General features: G+C 37.0%; 1 protein-coding gene across 1 annotated transcript in view; it reads right to left on the reverse strand.

Annotated features, from left to right (window-relative positions):
- Positions 1-19869, reverse strand: part of Rps6ka5 (ribosomal protein S6 kinase A5) — a 181377-nt gene that overhangs the window by 30181 nt on the left and 131327 nt on the right. The window contains exons 6-7 of the mRNA XM_005343453.3: positions 13429-13512; positions 11419-11522 (exon numbers count right to left, since the gene is read on the reverse strand). Coding sequence (XP_005343510.1) covers positions 11419-11522; positions 13429-13512 — 188 coding nt within the window. The remainder of the gene's footprint in view (positions 1-11418; positions 11523-13428; positions 13513-19869) is intronic.

Below are 19869 nucleotides of genomic sequence, written 5' to 3' on the forward strand. Positions count from 1 at the left end.
CCAAGTCACAATATGACCAAAATCAGGGGTCAACTCAGCAGATGGAGACACGTACTCCTCTTCGGCTTAGGAGCAGGAGGGAGGAAGCATGAAGGAGCCTAGGAATGAAAGTGGTGATGTACTACTTCATTTGGTGTGGAGGAGGTGCCACTTCATGAGGTAGAGAACGTCAGAAGCCTATTCCTGTGGCCAAGGTACAGGGCTAGGATGGGTTCTCGGTCAGTGAAGAGTGGTGAGGAAAAGGGTCTATTCAGCCTTTACTCTGAGTTACTTTACATAACTCAGGTTTACCTTTCTCTTACAGTGTCCTTGAGCCTAGTGGGTAAAGTAAAACAATTTAAAAGGAAGGATTTATTTTGTCTCAGTTTCAATCTTCAGTTGGCTTGGCTTTGTTACTGTTGACATCAGGTAATGCTAATACATTCATGGTGGTGGGGAACATGGAGTAGAACAAAGATGCCCGTTTCATGCGGGCTGGGGAGCAGACAGGAAGCAGAGGTCAGGACAAGATACAGCATGGAAATAAGCATTCTCAGAGAGAGAGTGTGAAGTAACTTCCCTATCACCAGGGACTTGATCCCAGCCCAATCTCAAAGCAGCTGGGTAGGTCCTTGGGCCAAATAAACCCGCTTTTAAAAAGTTATTTATTTGTTATTTATTTATTTATTTATTTATTTATTTATTTATTTATTTATTTATTTATTTATCTATCTATCTATCTATCTATCTGTGCACCAGCAGTTGCCATCACCTACTTGTCAGGGTTGAGAGTTTACCCATTATAATGTGGGTAAATTTCCTCTCAGCTTAGATGATCGCATGTAGTGCACCGGGGCTATGGCAACAATTCCATGAGGGTACGTTCCTTCCTCTAGACATGGGACTGACTGCAGAGGGGACAGAACATTCCAGGCTATCACTTCACTTTGGGTGTTATGAAGTCCTCACTTGGTCCTTATAGCTTGTTCCTCCTTTAGCCAAAGCAATTTACTCACTGGGAGCAAAGATTCTTTGGCAGCTTTGTCTGCTTTTGAAGAATCTTTGCCTACCCTCAGTTATCCGGTAGTTTCTGCATGCGTTATAAATACAGTTATGAACTTTAATAATGTTTCATCTTCTAGGAAGCCATCTGAGCACATATATAATGGTCCCCAAAGACTACACTGCCTAGTAACAATACAGACACCTTAGTCAAAGCTCATTCTAGAATGTTCACATGATACACTTTCAGCCCATATTCCCGTCACTAAGTGGTGTGCTGCTGTGTATGTCTCCTCTTTCATATAGTTACCTTATTTTCCTCTTGCATGCCATACACTTCCTGTGTCTCTAATCCTATTCCTGGAAAGTCTCTGACACGTGCCCACTCCTGCCACCCCTTCTGGTGGTCAAGGAGAGAATCCTTGTTTTTCACAGGCAGGAGAAACAAAGACATATGCACACCTGACTGAAATATGTTGGAAAAAAAAAGGCCCTGCCTACCTCAACTTGTAGAATCTTGTCTAAAAGTGGCAAGTATCACCTAATGTTTACCGCCCTTCCTCTGTGTGCAGGGCTTTGTTAGTACATCAAGATGCTGTGCCTCCTCTCACAGGCAGTCACTGGTGGGTTTGCCTTATCAGATGTGCCTGAAGGCATCTTCAATTGCATTGTGAAAGCTTTTAGTAAAAACTAGGTTCTCACTGCCTTTCCTATGGCTTTTATTGGTGAAACACTTCTTAAACCTCTTCCTTCCTATATTAGACAGATGAGGCAAAGCTCTTGAAGCTCCTAGTTTCTATCCACTCTTTTACTGCTATCAGAATCCATTCCCTGCAAGGGCTACAAGATGGTGATAGTAGAGGGTGCAGAACCCAGGCCCTGGGTTCTTTGGCACCAAGTGGTACCACATGACAATAAAAACAAAAGTAACATTTGGAGCCCCCAGAAGAATATAATTAAAAGATTTTAAAATGATGGTTAAATGGACAAGATTCAGAGTTCAAATGTAAGACCCTCATCTGAAAGGACAGTTTAGGAGGCTATGGAGAAGCATAAGACCATGAGAAAAAGCAGGTCACACGCAAGATCTGGGGAGCATGATACAGAAGGCTAATTCTTCCCTCCATGAACCTTTCCATAATGTAGGAGGCTGGCTTTTTATACTTCAGAATGATGTAATGGCTTATGGTGGTAGTGGAGCGGTAAATGGGGTGACAAAGTGTTGCCACTGGGGTAACATCATGAACATAGCAAAAGGCTATACCTTAGGTGAATGAGAACCTAAGGGGCTCCCTCATCCCCCCTTAGGGGGGACAGAAACAATAATTGGATGGATGGTATTTCTAAGGGACCTCATCCAAAGCTAGTTGGAGTATCCTGAGGCTTTACTCGGAGGTTCAATTGCCCAAACCACATACACCGAAGGAATAAGAAAGAGCAATTAATAACACAGCGTGATTCATCCTCATTCCTATATCTGTGTGCTGTGCAGCTGAAGCAAGAGTGAGAAGACAAAGGTAATGGAGGGAGGAAGACAACAGCCTGGACAGAATGTGTGCTAGGAGAAGGGTCATTTTAAATACTCTGCTCCCCTCATTGAACCCTTCTGTTCCTGGGATTTAGTATAAAGCTACTACAACTGTGCCATGCAGAATAATGTACAGACGAAGAACAATGGTGGGAAATGTTAAGGTACTTGGGGTAAAGAACACCACACTCTGGGAAGCAAAGACACTGAAAATACTTATAATGAAGAAGAAAACACCAATCAAAAAACTTATACAATAAGCTAATAAAGAATTTTATCATAGACTTGAGAGCATAGGAAAGCCAAACTCTTCTCTCTCTCTCCCTTTCCCCCCCTCCCCTCCCCTCCCATCTCTCTCCCTCTCCCTCCCTCTCTCTCTGATGCTGTATATCCTGGTTGGCCTGGAACTCACTTTGTAGACTAGGCTACCCTTGAACACAGAGAAATTGGCTTGTCTCTGCCTTCTAAGTGTTGAGACTAAAGGTTTGTACCACCATGTGCAGCTATGTATCTATTCTTAAACAAAGACACCCAGTATACAATAATTATATGTAATTATTTTGCACACAATTCCCCCCAAATAAGTTATCTATAACAAACAAACTTTCAAGACTCAAATGAATTCAAGATGATAAATGACAAATCAGTCTGGAGACAATAGAATTACTGCCTTATTTTTAAGTCAGAAAGATAGAGCAGGTCATACAAAATCACTACATTAAAATGATTCTCTAAAGAAAAAAGTTCCAGGAAGGACAACAATAAATTAATCACTCAAATAGGAGTAGATAATCTTTCTCAAAAAGTACAAAGGCATATTTTTAATGTTGATGGCCCTTAGAGGTTACAGTTTTGTATTCACAGACCCTTAGGTGTGCAGTGGACTAAAGGCCTTTCCTGATGAGCTTGCACATTCTTAGATGGGTTAAGCTGCCATGTTAGGCTAGCCTTCATAATAACGGGATGAAGACAATCCTAAGCCATCAACAAACAAGGAACTAAGCCTCCACACTAGCAGTCTACAAGGAACTGAATCTTGACACAACCATGTGAGTGTGGATACAGATCTTTCCCTAGTTGAACCTTGAAACAACTACAGTCCGGCCAAGACTCTTGACTACAGTCTTCAAGTAGAAGATGTAGATAAGCTGTGTCCTAATTTTTTGAGCCACAGAAACTATAAAATATGTATTAATTTAGTCCACTTAGTTTTGAGGCAGTTTGTTAGTTAATAGGTAAGGGGATACTAACAGAGACAGACAATAAGTATTTCAAGCTTTGTAATCTATAGGGTCTTTATGATCACTAGTCAACTCTGCTGCTACTGCAAAAAGCTGCAAGAGAAAATATACTATAGAACAAGCATGTCTGTTTTAATAAAATTTTACTGATGGACACAAATTTAAATTTTGCATCATGAATTTTACTTTCAAGCAATGCAAAAAACGTTCTTAGTTCCTAACTCCCTACGTCTCCCCAACAAAAACAAACTGTAGAAACAAAATAAATAGGCAAGCAGAATAAACCTTGCCTGTAGATGCAGTTGGTTGACTGTTACTAAACAGCACTGACTGGAGCTCTTCTTGTACAGCCATCTCTTGGTTTTAGTTCCAGAACGCAGGGATACAAAAATCTGAAGATGCCAAGTTCTTTATATAAAACGATGTGGACATGGTGCGTGCATAGCAACCATGTACATTCTCCCATATACTTAAAACTGCTCCAATTATTTCTGATACCTGATACAATATAAATGGCTGTGTGAACAGCTATTACATTGTATTGTTTAGGGGAAAACAATAAGAAAGATGTGAACTTGTTCACTACTGATGTATCAATTCTAGATCTAACTACACATAAATGAACGAGATCTGGAGTGGGCAATGCTCAAGAAATGAGAACTAGAGACTGAGGACTTGTGAAAGGCCCGAGGCTGAAGCAGAAGCTATGTATTACTTGTGTTCATGGAGGTTCAGCATGGTACTCTGTAATGCATTAAACTCAATTTTTGCTTTTTGGCACTTCTAAAATGCATTTTATTCTATATCTTGATCTACTGTTAGTACAAGAATGTGGAACCTGCAGATATTAAGAACTGCCTAGACTTTTGATAAAACATAGCCCTAGACTTCGAAAATCAGACCTATAACAATGTAATGTAATATTAATATAGCATACTTTCCTGAGAAAAAAATGAAATAGTAAATAAACATCTCAAAGCAAATGTATTACTCCACTTCAAAGGCAGAGAAAAGTAGACAAAGAAAAGAAAATTGTCAAGAGATGATTGGAGATTTACATCTTGGTTCTCAGGTAAGAAGATATTCATTTATCATAGTTTTCAAAACTTCAGTACTGTAAGATCAGATAAAAGAACTCTCTAGATGGGACAGTAGCTTCCTGTTCTGCAGTAAAGATATGCTCAAAAAGATAAAGTTCTACACAGAGAGAAAGTAGTGAGAAGACACATAAGAAAAAAAAGTCCATGATACATATATATACACATATACATATATACATGGATAAAGATAAGAAACAGGTGTACAAAAAGCTAAACAGAAACCTTTCAAGTATAAATTAACAAGTTAACATCTGTCTAAAATGGTACCAAGATAAGAGGAATCTGAAGTAATTTCTTATGAATAGTCAACAGAATTGAAATGGTTTACCCTATAAAAAACTGTCTTCAAATACTTACAGCAATGTTATTGGGACTCTGGGCCAGGTGATTCTTAGATTCTAATTCAAAGATTTGAAATAAAGACTCACACAGATCACAAAGGCAGCAAGGAAACCATATCAAAGCCAAGTTATACAATAGGTCAGAACACAGAACAGGGGAGCAGCAGGCTACAAGAGTGAAGATACACAAGAGCCCTGATTACTGTTTGGGGATTTCTTTTGAAAATAGTTTTGTCTTTATTTTATATATTGACCACAGTTCCCCTTCCTTCCTCTCCTCTTGCTCCTTCCCCGACTCCTATCTACACCCCCCTCCATCCACTCACTCCTCCTCTGTCTCCATTCACAAAGGAGCAGGCTTCCCATGGGCTTGAACAGAGTATGGCACATCAAATTGAGGTAGGACTGTGCCCCTCCCCTGTACAAAGGCTGGGCAAGGAAATCCAGCATGGGGAACAGGTTCCCAGCTTAGCACCAGGGACTTACTGCTAGGAGCATTACAAACAGATTTCTGTGATGGTGTTCAAGAGAAGTATGGTTACTAAGGATGCCATTAGTTCTCTGTTTTGGTTGATAGAGTAGGCTGCATAAATAATTCCACTGTGTACGTACTTTCCTATTATGTATCTAATTTTAATCAAATGCACACTCAACTATGTAGACATAAAATAGTAAATAGGGGATTCTTTCTAAAAGTTCACCTGAGGACACAATTTTGTTTTATTGGGCATTCACCCCAACTAGTTCAGGCTGGATTGGTGTTGTATCTACTGGAATTACATCTGAAGAGAAATTAAGTTTTAGCAGTCAAGTGGGGGAGAAATGTACTCTACTGTTCAGAGAGGACTATGTATCTTAGCACAAGTAAGGGTCTTAGGCTGTCAAGTGCACTATTAAAAGAGGAGTGTATATCCAAGTCCCAGGTTTCTAAACTATTCCTCTGTTTGCCTGCTTCAATGTTTAGAAAGAGTCAGCAGAATTCCTCTACATTCTTGAGAGCACGGGATCAGAATTAACAGGAAAGATAAGCTTGGCGTGTTTTAAGAGGGAAAACAGACATAATTAAACCAGATCAATATGGGATACAGCATCCATGAAAATTCCTACCTACCAGTTCTTTCAATGACAGCATGGGACAAGTAAGAGATTGTACCCACACCTAAGAAGAGAGTTTAACTTCCAGAAGAAAGATGGACTCTTAGGTTTTCTTCTCATTTGAAGTTTTTACTATGAAATTTGATAAATTAACTAAATATTTTTATTTTAGACTATTTATAGACAGCAATAGCAAGCAAATAACACGAATAACACATTATTTGTATCATATAAAAGTACAGGTAGTAGTAGGGCTAAGTTCTTAAAGATCATAAAAATTAATGAACAGAAGAAGGGCTTGGTGGCATATGCCTTTAACCCTGACACTCAGTAGGCAGAGAGGCAGGTAGATCTCCATGAATTGGAGGCCAGCATGGTCTACATAGTAAATTCCAGGTTAGCCAAGGCTACATAGTGAGACCCTGATGTGGGTTCCCCTCTGTATGCTGTGAATGCCATTAGTTAATAAAGAAGCTGCTTTGGGCCTATTGCAGCACAGAATAGAGCACGGCAGAATTCCAAGCAAATAGATGCAGAGAGAGAGAAGACGGAGCCAAAGAGATGCCATGGAGCTGCCGCAGGAGACAGACGACCACGAGCCTCATGGTAAAAATATAAAATAATAGAAATGGCTTAATTTAAGATGTAAGAGCTAACTAGAAATATACTTAAGCTATTGGGCAAACAGTATTGCAATTAATAGAGTTTCTGTGTAATTATTTCGGGTCTGGACGGCTGGGAAACAAAAGAGCAGCTTCAGCTAACAAGACCCTACCTCAAAACAAAATTCTTACATAAAGGATGCAAGAATTCAATTCAGGCGGTGGAGACCTTTAATCCGAGCACTCAGGAGACAGAGGCAGGTGGATCTCTGTGAGTTCTAGGCCAGCCTGGTCTACAAGAGCTAGTTCAAGGTCAGGCTCTAAAGTTACAAAGAAACCCTGTCTCGGAAAAAAACAACAAAACAAAAACAAAAAACAAAAAAGAATGCAAGTATTCAAAGAAAAAAGGTCTCTACAAACTAAAACATTCAGAGGTAAGATAATGAATGACACACTTATCTCAATGATACATTTAAAAGAACAAACTATGAGGGATTTATATCAGTAAAGATAATACGAATGATTATCCTAAAAGGAAAAGATGGAGTAGGGCAATTCAGTCATCAAAAGCCACTGAATGAGTACATTAACACCAAATTTTAAACAAAATTAATTAACCTGACAAAGATAACTGATTAAAAGGAAGAAATTCTACTTTAATTCTTGAACATTCATTTGTTCTAATTTAAAGTTTTCAGATGGATGATTTCATGATCTCTCACTTGCTAAAACCAAAATGCTAAATGGTTGAAGGTAAGGAAACAAAATCAATTTAAGTGGGAATGCCATTTGAAGAAGTTCTGCTATCATAAGCAATATACTTCTCCCTACAGGCAGACAGAACTAGAGAGGGAAAGGAAATCATGACCTAAAATCATCACCTCATGATGATGGCCAAGATTTCCTAGAATTTTGAGGCATTTTTTTCCAAAAATTAATCTATTAGTTTTTTTAGATGGGGTATCAAAGTTCTGCCTAGGCTGGCTTCAAAGCTGTAACTATTGAGACTCCATGACCAGCTGGATTATGGATATGGATCACTACACCCCACCTGAGGAATTTTCTTTTTTCTTTTTTTAATATATTTTTTTATTTTATGTGTATGGGTGTGTACTGTCTAGTTTTTTTTTTAAAATTAATTTATTTATTATGCATACAGTATTCTGTCTGTGTGCATGTCTGCAGGCCAGAAGAGGGCACCAGACCTCTTTACAGATGGTTGTGAGCCACCATATGGTTGCTGGAATTGAACTCAGGACCTTTGGAAGAGCAGGCAATGCTCTTAACCTCTGAGTCATCTCTCCAGCCCCCCACCTGAGGAATTTTCAAACGGTCAAAAATCCATTTAGAATTAAAATTTAAAAACAGTATTTAGAATTTTTATAATAGGTATAATTTTAGGTAATTTTTAAAAAAAATTCCTTCTCATTTAACTTAGGTATTACGTTGGAATACTGAAGTTTTTTACTTCTGAGTCTGTCCTGAAAAAGGTACATCTTATTATTTTACTTTATTGACGTACAATGGATACACAATAAATTCACACAAAGTTAAGTGGATGAAGCCTGCCTTGTATATGTATCTCTGAAACTGGCAAGATAATTAAGAAACCCATCCCCTTCCTAAATTTCTCATGTTCTTTCGTGAATTTTTCTTTTTCTCCCTTGCCAGTCCCACACCAAGCAACATTCTGTTTTTTGTTAATATAGATGAGCTGACATTTTCCAGAACTGGAATCATACAGTAAAAACTCTATATTGTCTGGCTTCTTTCACTCAATACCATTATTTTTAGATTTATCCAACTTCTTGTTTGAATTAATACAATGTACACTTGTACTGTTAAGTAGCTCTTTATTTGCATGGACACATCATAATTTGTTTAACTGCTTGTTGACAGATACTTGGTTTATTTCCAGTTTGGGATCACTTGCTGCTGTGAAACAATCTTCTTGTACATGGTAAAGATTTACCCCTCAAATTGGTTTAATAAAATGCTGATTGGCCAGCAGCCAGGCAGGATGTATAGGTGGGGAAACCAAACTAAGAATGACAGGAAGGAGATGGGCAGAGTCAGGAGATACTGGTCAGATGCAGAGAGAGCAAAATAGGCATGCCGTAATAAGAAAGTATACTGCCATGTGGCAGGGCATAAATAAAGAATATGGGTTAGCTTAATATGTAAAAGCTAGTTTATAATGAGCCTGAGCTATTGGTTGAGCACTTACAAGTAAAGCCTCTGTGTAGTAATTTGAAAACTGGCTGCCAGGTATTTGGGACTGAGTGGCTCCAAGACAGAAAACGTATGCCTACAACTTACTGTACAAATTTTTGTAAGGGTATGTTTCGTTTTCCCTTGTAAACACCTAGGACTAGAATGAATGGCTCATGTAGATGTTTTGCTTTCTAAAGAAACAGCACATTTTCTGACATTGTACTATTGATACTATATTCCCCTGCTCATACTCCTTTACATTTCCTCCATATTCTTACCAACATCTAGCATGGCCACTGTCTTTATTCATAACCACTTGAGTAAGTATGGGAGTATTTCACCGTGGTTTGAACCTACATGACACTGCTCACCTTTTCACGTTTATTTGCCATTCACTGATCATTTTCAGTGAAATGTCTATTCAATATTTTTGCCTATTGTAAAATGAGGTTGGTTGATTTCTTAAGTTTTTAGTTTTTTTTATGTTTCTATACCAGACCTTTGTTAGATATAGGATTTGAAGTTTTTATACCAGTGACTTACTATATTCATTTTCTTAATGTTTTGAAGAACAAAAGTATTTAATCTTGAAACAGTCTAGTTTATAAATGATTTCTTTATTGACTGTTCTACTTAAGACATTTTTTAGCTTACCAAAGGCCACAGTGAATTTTAGAAAATTAATTATGTGGAGGGGGACACAAGCTCCACAACACATATGGAAGTCAGAGATAACTTTATGGAGTATGCTTCTACCTTTATGTGGGTTTGGGAATTGAACTCAGGTCACTAGGCTTGGACAGCAAGCATCTTTATCTGTTGAGACATTTTCCAGTCCCACAGATTTTAAAAAATGTTTTCTTCCAGGGGTTTTATGGTTATAACGTTCTTATTTAGACATAGTGTTTCTTCCGAATGGGTTTTTCTATACAGTAGTATTTATTGAAGTCTTTCCCACCTGAGTAGTCAGTGGTTCTAGCATCATTTATTGAAAAGCTCCACGCAAAATGACAGGTCTCTTTGAACCTCTGTCAAAAGTCTGCTACCTGTACATATAGTTTTATTTCTGGGCTCTATTCTGTTTCACTTATCTTCTTTTCTTTTCCCTCCCTTCCTCCCTTCCTTTCTCTCTCCTTTCTTTTTTCACCTTTTAGAGACTAGGTCTAACTGTGTAGCTGCTCTAGCACTTGTGAAGTTAACCAGGCTAGCCTTGAATTTTTTAGCAATCCTCTTGTTTATACTTTCTGAGTACTGGGATTGCATACATGCAAATTATTCAGGATTCATCTGTTTGTTTTTACACCAAAACCAAAGTGTGCAATAATTACAGCTTATGATAAATCTTTTTTTAAAAGATTTATTTATTTATTATGTATACAACATTCTACCTCCATGTATGTCCACACGCCAGAGGGTGCCAGATCTCATTACAGATGGTTGTGAGCCACCATGTGGTTGCTGGGAATTGAACTCAGAACCTCCGGAAGAGCAGCCGGTGCTCTTAACCACTGAGCCATCTCTCCAGCCCTATGATAAATCTTGAAATCAACTTTGTTCTTCTTCAAAGGTAATCTAACTAGTCTAGGTCCTCTTCATTTGTTCTTCTTCAAAGGTAATCTAACTAGTCTAGGTCCTCTTCATTTCTACCTGAGTTTTAGATCAGATTGCCAATTTCTATGTACTAAAAAAAAAAACAAAAAAAACAGCCTATTGGAATTGTAGTTGTATTGAATCCACAGATCCATTTGTAGGAAAATAATTATACTACAAATAAGTAACTATAAAATAATAAATGTGTTATTGTGTACATTTTTGAAAAACAGTAATTCTGCAAGTCTCTGGGTTCCCATCTCTCATTTCAGACACTTCAGTCAGCAAACTAGCTGTCTAGGTTTCCCTAGATTATCAGTTCCATTTCTTCAACGTCACATGGGCTGTCCTTCCCTGTGTTGCATCATCTCACTGAAGTGGATTCAATATTTATTTCTGTCAAATCTGTCCTTAACGTTAGAAGATTCAAGGAAAAATAGGACAAAAACATAACACTGCAACTGTGATACTTATTAAGAATGAACAGAGAATGCCGGGCGGTGGTGGCGCACGCCTTTAATCCCAGCACTCGGGAGGCAGAGGCAGGCGGATCTCTGGGAGTTCGAGGCCAGCCTGGTCTACAAGAGCTAGTGCCAGGACAGGAACCAAAAGCTACGGAGAAACCCTGTCTCGAAAAACCAAAAAAAAAAAAAAAAAAAGAATGAACAGAGAGTAATACCCAGAAGCCTACAAGAGGCGAATTTTATGACATTTGTTAAGTCTTACCTAGATATCTCAGCCTGGGAATTCTTTTCTCCATCAACAGTGAAAGGAGACGCTCCCGTTAGTAGTTCATACATTAGAACACCTAAACTCCACCAGTCCACTGCCTATAACACAATAATAATTTCATTTTGTAGAATCAGCAAATAAAATGTGTCACAAGAAAAGAAGACCAAAGTAAAGTTACATACTTAAGAATATTTCACCAAAAACATTTTCATAGCTTTTCATACTCTGTCCCAGGAGTATTAAATTAACAAATTTAATAAGAGACATTTGGCAGAAAAAAAAACCCTATATAATACTCAAACTAAAAGTGTTTTAATGATTTCCTAAATCAGTTAGTTTTACCACTGTTAATTTAAAACAATTTAACTTAAAATTTATTTCCTTAAAGTTTAGGTAGGTGGAATATTGAATTTATAGCCTGGGAAAAAAAAGGTGCCAACCAACATTTTATAAAGCACTCATGCCCAAAGAACAAGATAGAATTCCTTAAAGCAAAAATGTAAAATTCTTACACAAGGGTGTTACTTTTTAAACAGTTCCCTAAAAATCAATTTCTCTTACAAAAATCAATGGAATGTTTTTTTTTTTGTTTTTTTTTTTGTTGTTGTTGTTTTTGGTTTTTCGAGACAGGGTTTCTCTGTGGTTTTGGAGCCTGTCCTGGAACTAGCTCTTGTAGACCAGGCTGGTCTCAAACTCACAGAGATCCGCCTGCCTCTGCCTCCCGAGTGATGGGATTAAAGGCGTGCGCCACCACCGCCTGGCTCAATGGGATGTTTAAAATACTAGAAAATACAATGTACTCTAAACTCGAAATCCATTTATAAATACAATTATTTGAACAAAAATATTTAAGAGACAATATTTTTGGCTAGTTATATTATGGATCCTAGCCATGCAGAAATTCTATAAACAAGGTTTTTTTACTTGAAAATTAAAGCTTTAGTACTTATTTTTCAAAATCTAAGTTATAAATTCCGACTGAATTGCACAATAGCTTTAAATTATACCATAAAGCAAACTAAACAAGCATTTCAACTCCTGAATTCATATAAGCAGTTTCAATACCAGTTGAGTCTGCCCTCAGAATGTTCTGTATTGGGCACAAAACCATGCTCTTTGGCTAATACAACCTGAGATCAGATTCTAGTCACTGGCCAGTAGCCACTGCCATTCAGCCTTGGGGAATGGGATTGCTAGACATCAGACAGGTCATCAGAAAGGAGACCACGCATTCACCCCAGATACTGGATCGTATATGTGTGGTGTCTTGGAAGAGGATGAAGGAGAGGAGAACAATAAGGACAAGCCAGCCAGAATTCATTTGGAGAATGCTACTGTTAAATCGAAAGTGAGAGGAAATTATTACCCTTTAATACAGGATAGAAAAATGACCTCTATAGACTTTATAATGACTTAGAGCTGACAGCTTCTTTATTATCTTCATTGGCACTTTCTTGCACAGGGAAGAGAAGAAGGAAAAAAATTTAAAAAAAAAGCAAAAAAAGGAAAAAAAAATCAAGCTCTTTAGAGGGTTAGGAAAACATACTGTATTTTGACTGTAGAATTTTCCTTTTAAGGTTATGTGCTATTTCTGTTGGAGAATAATCAACAAAGTTATCAATTATCTTTGTAAAGTTGACAGCAGAAACTGGGAATAAAATATGAGTGGTTTTCTTTTTCAATTGTCTCTCACTATCTCGGTAGAAAGACTTATTAACCAAAGGTGGCAAACACAACCACCATCCATTTCTGTCTGTTTCCTGAGAACTTAACTATGCTAATAAAACTCTGCCAAAATCTTTCTCCATGATGCAGAGAGGAGCCACCTACACAGCTTAGGTATTCAGTCACACTTCTGTGTTACACTTGGTTTTAATGCAGAGAACAAATGAAGGTAATAAGTATCAGAGTGTTTAAAGACTGTACTGGAACTTATTAACTGGGATTCACTCTTACTGTACAATTTATGGAAACACACAAAATAGTATCAAAAGTAGAACATACCTTGTCATGTCCTGAATCACCCCCTCTGACAATATCTGGTGCCATGTATTCAATAGTTCCACAAAAAGAATAGGCTCTTTCAGTCTTGAACAAACAAACAAAAAGGGGATTTGATTTCAAGCTAGTGTGGCAAGTAACGCATGTCACTGGTTGAATTACAGCAGCAGTAGCAGAGGTATAATCCGCCAACAGACCCTCTGTATCATGGCAAACCTCTGCCTACTCAAGAGGGTACTGGGTAAACACCTGAGACAGATTTCTCATGCCTGAAACACCTCTGTCAGGTATCAACCCACTCACAAATGAACCCGTTTAATGTTTCTTTCTGTTATTGTTCTTAGTGCATGCATATTACTAGTTTCTTTATCTGTTCTTTCTTAGAAATGGAAACAGTCCTAGTAGGGTAATATGAACTAACATTTAGTAAATGAAGGCTTTTATTTCCAAATATGCAAAATTGGGAAAAATACCAGAAAACTTTGAGGAAGGTCAAAGGCCAATGGGTATAGTAACTGAAAACCTCTTCCCCCCCAACACTGGCACTGTTAATGGCTTATTTAATGATGAACAAAAAGTGTCTCGGGAAAACAGTGGTCTCTTAACGACAGCTGTTGATTTTCTTAAATAAAACTTTTAAAAAATTTAAAAATGCTAATATATTAATCTCAAAGTTAGCTTTAAAAACTTTTAAAAAATTCATAATTACCAATAGATCATCCCAATGTAATAAAAGAGAAAGTTAATATTAAGACACACTAAGGAAAAAAATCTTTATATATATGTATATATATCACACATATATACAGCTATATCTTAAGAGTGCTTTATTTTAATGGTGACATTAAAATATTTCATAAATGCCAAGTGTGGTGGTACAGACACATATATAATCTCAGCATTCAGGAGGCTGGTTCAGCCTTGTCACCTAGTGACTTCCAGGCCAGCCAGAGTTATATAGTGAGACACTGTCTTAAAACAAAATAAGTCTATTTTTATAAAACTTTCTTAGATGAAAGATCTCTAATTTATATTTTATTTCTCCATCAACAAGGTTTCAAGAAAAATAAGCACTCCTTTCATTTATCAATTTTAAATGTGACGAATGCATATTATTGTAGCTATGACATAGAAGTGATAGAAGGCTCCTGTTTTTATTGGTTTGAGGTTAAACAAATCCACAGAAACAATGCTTTCAACACTGAATTACACTACTCATCATAATATACATACACAAAAATAAAGTTAATATGGTTTATGATGATTCACTCCATTCCTTCTATATTCTAGGGACACTGAAATACTATTTCCCCTAGGAACTAAAAGAAGTAACTTAGGTATGGTACAATAAGAAATTTTTGTTGTTAGTTGGCAGAACTGTGCTTTTGAATGACAATGTATATCATGTAACACATCTCTCTGCTTCATCATTTCAGGACCAAATTCTATTACAGAGGCAACTACCAAAAAGATTAGCATTAAATAAAATTAATTTCACCTAAATTTGTGAATAATAGGCCATAACTTTAAATATTTCATCATTCAGAAAAATATGCATTAAGATGTATTTATCAGATTATTAAAAATGCTTAAAAATTCATTTCTAAAAAGCTCCTTAAAATGTAACTTGTTTTAACTTAATATAATATTTATTATGCTATAGCCCTTTTTAAACATAAAGCAAAAAATACTGCAAGCCAACCTCTAGAGATACATAAAAATTAATTTGATAGCTCCTTTAAAAATTTTTATTTTTTGTGTATCAGTCTTTGTTTTCATGTATGTTTATAAACCACATTCATGCCTTGAGCCTCTGGAGGCCAGATGAGGGCACTGAGCATCCAACCCAGGTTCTCTACAAGAGCAGCTACTGCTCTGAACCATAGACACATCTCTTCAACTTCATTTGGTATTATTTTAAAAGATAACATTAAGATATCTCTAAAACACTAAATGCCAAATCAAGTTTGAGAAGTACGAAAAAAATTCTCCAAACTTAATGAGTAAAGATTTGATGAGTTTAGAAGTATTGTTTCTCTTGATTTTTGCTTAGAAAACTAGTCTTGTAGGCAAATCTAATAAAACTTTTGTCTCCATTTATAGGTGGCTTTGCCTCACATATTTTGAAACTATGCTGATTTCCTTCCCAGTGTGAGACAACAAAAATCAATTTTGAATAAAAAGTTCAATGGGGCTGGTGATTTAGTAAATATGGCAATTGCCAGCAAGCCCGATGACCTGAGTCTGATAACCAGAATCCATACAGTGGAGAGAACTGATTCCTCTAAGCTGTCCCCTGAGCTCCAGTTGCATGTAAGTCCAGACATGTATACATGTAAATCAATTTTCAAATTAAAGGTCTTGAAAATCTGTATTTTCTTTTCTAAAACACTAGATACTTGTAACTTTGATTTTTAAAAGTATATGAAATATATGTATTGGTTAATACTGGAAAGATGTGGTAATCACTAGCAGCCATATTTTATTTTTAAAATCTTTTTTACTAGAAATAGAATTACATCACTTTCCATTCTCCTTTTCCTTTCAGCTCCTCCCAGATACCCACTCAAACCTCTCACATTTCCCTATTTTCAAATTGGAAACTTCTTTCTTTATTATCATTTCATAAGTATGTATGTATGTATGTATGTATGTATGTATGTATACAAACATATATAAATACAATCTAGTGAGCCCACTGTTGTTGTTTGTGTGCATACGGTTTCAGAGTTGACCTCTTAAATTGGACAAACAATAAAGGGGCTCATCCCTACAAGGGGCTATACTACATTCTATGTCATGTTTTATTTTACCTGAAAGCAATAACTATATATTTTTCTTTATTGTTGAAAAATCAACTTCTAAATAATTCATGCATCACCGAAAGACAAAATGACTATGAGTTTTAAAATAATAACAATTACAGAAATCAGAACTTGAGAGAGTAGCTAACAGTTCTTTCTATAAATTATTTGTTATTTAGAAAAACCAATTATTAGTGAGATAAATATAAAATTCCAAGCTTTGGAAAACACACACACACACAAATACACTTTAAAGAGAATAAAAGGAACAAAAGAATTTAAGAAGTGGCAAACTTTGGGAACTGCATAGAACATATCTTACAGAAGACTAAGGGCAAACACGTAGAAAGACAGATTGTAAGTTGTTAATGTTGGTAATTTAAAAGGACACTACAGAAGTATAACAGAAATTAGAAATACACAGAAATTCTATGAACAAATGGAGGCCAAAGAATTTTAGACAATGTTATTTTATATAAAATTACAACTTACCCAAACTAAATCACAAGTAACTAAAGTCTAAATATACCTATGTGTTTATATAAGTCTTTGAGCTGCTTGTCATGAAAATAGGAAACAAAAACATGGGCCAACCTAGTTGTGGAAATGCATTCATTCAAACTTAGAGAAGTTTGTAAACTTCTGTATATAAAAAAATCTGTAAAACTATTGCAAATGCATTTTTTGAATCAAAACCTTGATATCAAAATCAGAAAAATGCAGTATCACTAAAGGAAATTATTCATCAACTTAAATAATAACATTTCTAACAAATGTTAATACAAAAAGCCAATGAGTAAAGAAATTCTTGAAACATGAAGTTTGTTCTAGAGTGAAAGATGCTCTACCATGGAAAAACAAGCCTTCCAAGAACTAATAATAAAGTCTATCTACCAAAAACATACATATTGGGCCTAAAGAGATGGCGAGAGGTTAATAGCACTGGGCTATTCTTGCAGAGTACCTGGGTTTGGTTCCCAGCACCCACATGGTGGCTCACAACCACCTGGAATTCCCATTCCAAGGGATCTGACTCTGCTGGCTTCTGTGGGCATCACACACACACAAACACACACATATTATTCCCAAACACACAGAAACCAAAGGTATGAAAACAAAAAAAGAAACAAACCATTGCTACTTATAAATTGTGACTCTTTGGTGTATGTCTGTGTGTTCATGTGGAGGCCATAGGCCAACTTCTGATGTCATTCTCAGTAACTATGGTGACTTTTATATAATTTTTTACTTTTTGAGATTATAGCAGAATTATATAATTTCCTGTTCTCTTTCCTCCCTCAATCCCTCTAATACACACCTCTATTTCAAATTCATGGACTTTTAAAACTGTAGTTATATGTATATATGTTTGTGTATCTCTCTCTCCCCTCTCCTCTCTCTCTCCTCTCTCTCTCTCCCTCTCCCTCTCTCTCTCTCTCTCTCTCTCTCTCTCTCTCTCTCTCTCTCTCTCCTCCTGAATACATAAATACAACCTGCTCAGTCCGTATAGTGATACTTGTATCCATCTGGTATTGGTGTGCTCTTCTCTGGAGAACCCCTCCCCCAGCATTCCTTAGTTCATTGTCTAGAAGGGAGCTGTCCCCCTTTACATTAGCATTTCTACTAGTGGTGTACTTGTTTAGAACATGTTTAGGCTACCACGATTTTCTGATGCAGAGTCTCTCAAGGGGACCCAGAGCTCACCTATTAGGGTAGCCTGGATGGTCGGTGATCTCCAGGGATCCTCTTATCTCTGCCTCCCCAGCACTGGGATTACAGTACATGCCAGCACGCTCAGCTTATGTAAATACTGGGGACTGAACTCAGGTCCTCATGTTAGTACAATATATATTTTACCATCTGAGCTATCTTTTCAGCTCCAACTTATTCTTTTAATATGGTTATCTACATAAAATACTTCAGTGAATCTATAATGTATGGAATTGTGCAATGTTATGTACAAGATTAATAATGTTCCTATGTTTCAGGCTGATCCCTGAAGCTCATGGGTAGCCAGCCTAGAATTGAAGAGTTCCAGGGTCAGTGACAGGTTCTGTGCCAAAAAAGGTAGAGTACTAGAGAAAGACAGCTGACATCAACATCTGGCCTCTATACACACATGCATACACATGAACACGTACCTGTATGCACATGCGCACACCTGCACCTCCCCCAACATGTACCCACATACAAATTCAACTCAGAATACACCACTCACGCACATCTTAAAAACATGAGATAATAGTGTGCACTGTTTATGGGTACACACAAAGGAAAGCTAGTTACAAACACAAGCTAAATTCAACCCACCACCACTCTTCACATGAACTTATACAGCTGTAGGCTGCACAAAAATATACATGCAGGTTGATCAATATCATCTGAAATTCATTATCATTACCTCCAAATGCTGAGCAACAAAGTCAGTTATTTTTCAAATCCACTTATTTTACCAAGTTCAGTATCTCCATTCCTTTCCTTATTCTCAGTGAGAAAATAAAAGCAATCACACAGACCTTCTACAAGTTACCTTTAAGCCTCCATGCCTTCTTATGCCCAATAATTCATCTTCTTCCTGAATGACCAACCCTTCTCTGGCTAAGATTCACATTGCCCTGTGCACTTGTTGATATCCATCTCAAACAGTGTTCTAAGCCCTTTTTTCTCCCTTTATCATTAGTATATTTATTCCCTCTTTGTTTTCAGGGATATTCTAACTGGCATATGACATGTTTTATATCTCTTCTCTTGCTCTCTCAGACAGGATCTCATTCTGTAGCCAAGGCTGCCTTCAAACTCACCATATAGCTCAGGCTGGCCAAGAACAAATGATTCTCCCAGACTGTACCCTCCACACCCAGTTAATTTCTCCCATCTTAAAGTATGGCACCCCAGTCTCTCTCAAATCTACCTCATCCTCTGCTGTGTTGTCCTCCCTTCCCAACTTTCTTCTTCATAAGTACCTGAGCTGTGCACATGTGTGATTGTAAGTCTATTCCCGTTCTCTCCTAACTAAGATTTTGACTGAGCTAGTGTTCAACCTTCAGTTCTCATCTTACTTGGCTTTAATACAACTGACAGCTAATCATTTCTGTATTGAGACAATTTCTCCCTTGGCTTTAAAGAACTGTCTCTTTTCTTCCCAGTTTCTTTTTCATGCTCTTTTGTTGTTCCCTCTTTGTCTTATTCTCTTAGTATTGAAATGACTGAGTCAGATTTATCTTTTATTCCTTTCTATCTTTACTTACTCTGTTGATGTTCTCATCTGTGTTCAAGATTTGAAAAACATCACTTATATACAAAATTGGAAATTATCAAATTTATGTACATAAAGGAGATTTTTCTCTCAAATCTCAGACTGATAACAGTGAGTAGACACTTGCTTTTATGTCTCATAGATCATTCAAATTCAGCTTACCGAACTGAACTGGTTCAACCAACCCAAGTCCTGTAACCTCACTCTTCCAGCTGCTCCAGCAAAACACCTTAGAGCCATCCTAGATTCTTCAGGTTCTCTCATATCCTACATCTAACTCTTAAAAATTTCCATTAGTCTTATTGTCAAAATATACTCCAAGCCGGGCGATGGTGGCGCACGCCTTTAATTCCAGCACTCGGGAGGCAGAGGCAGGTGGATCTT

This window comes from Microtus ochrogaster, chromosome 1 (assembly GCF_000317375.1).
Source record: "Microtus ochrogaster isolate Prairie Vole_2 chromosome 1, MicOch1.0, whole genome shotgun sequence".
Lineage (NCBI taxonomy): Eukaryota > Metazoa > Chordata > Mammalia > Rodentia > Cricetidae > Microtus > Microtus ochrogaster.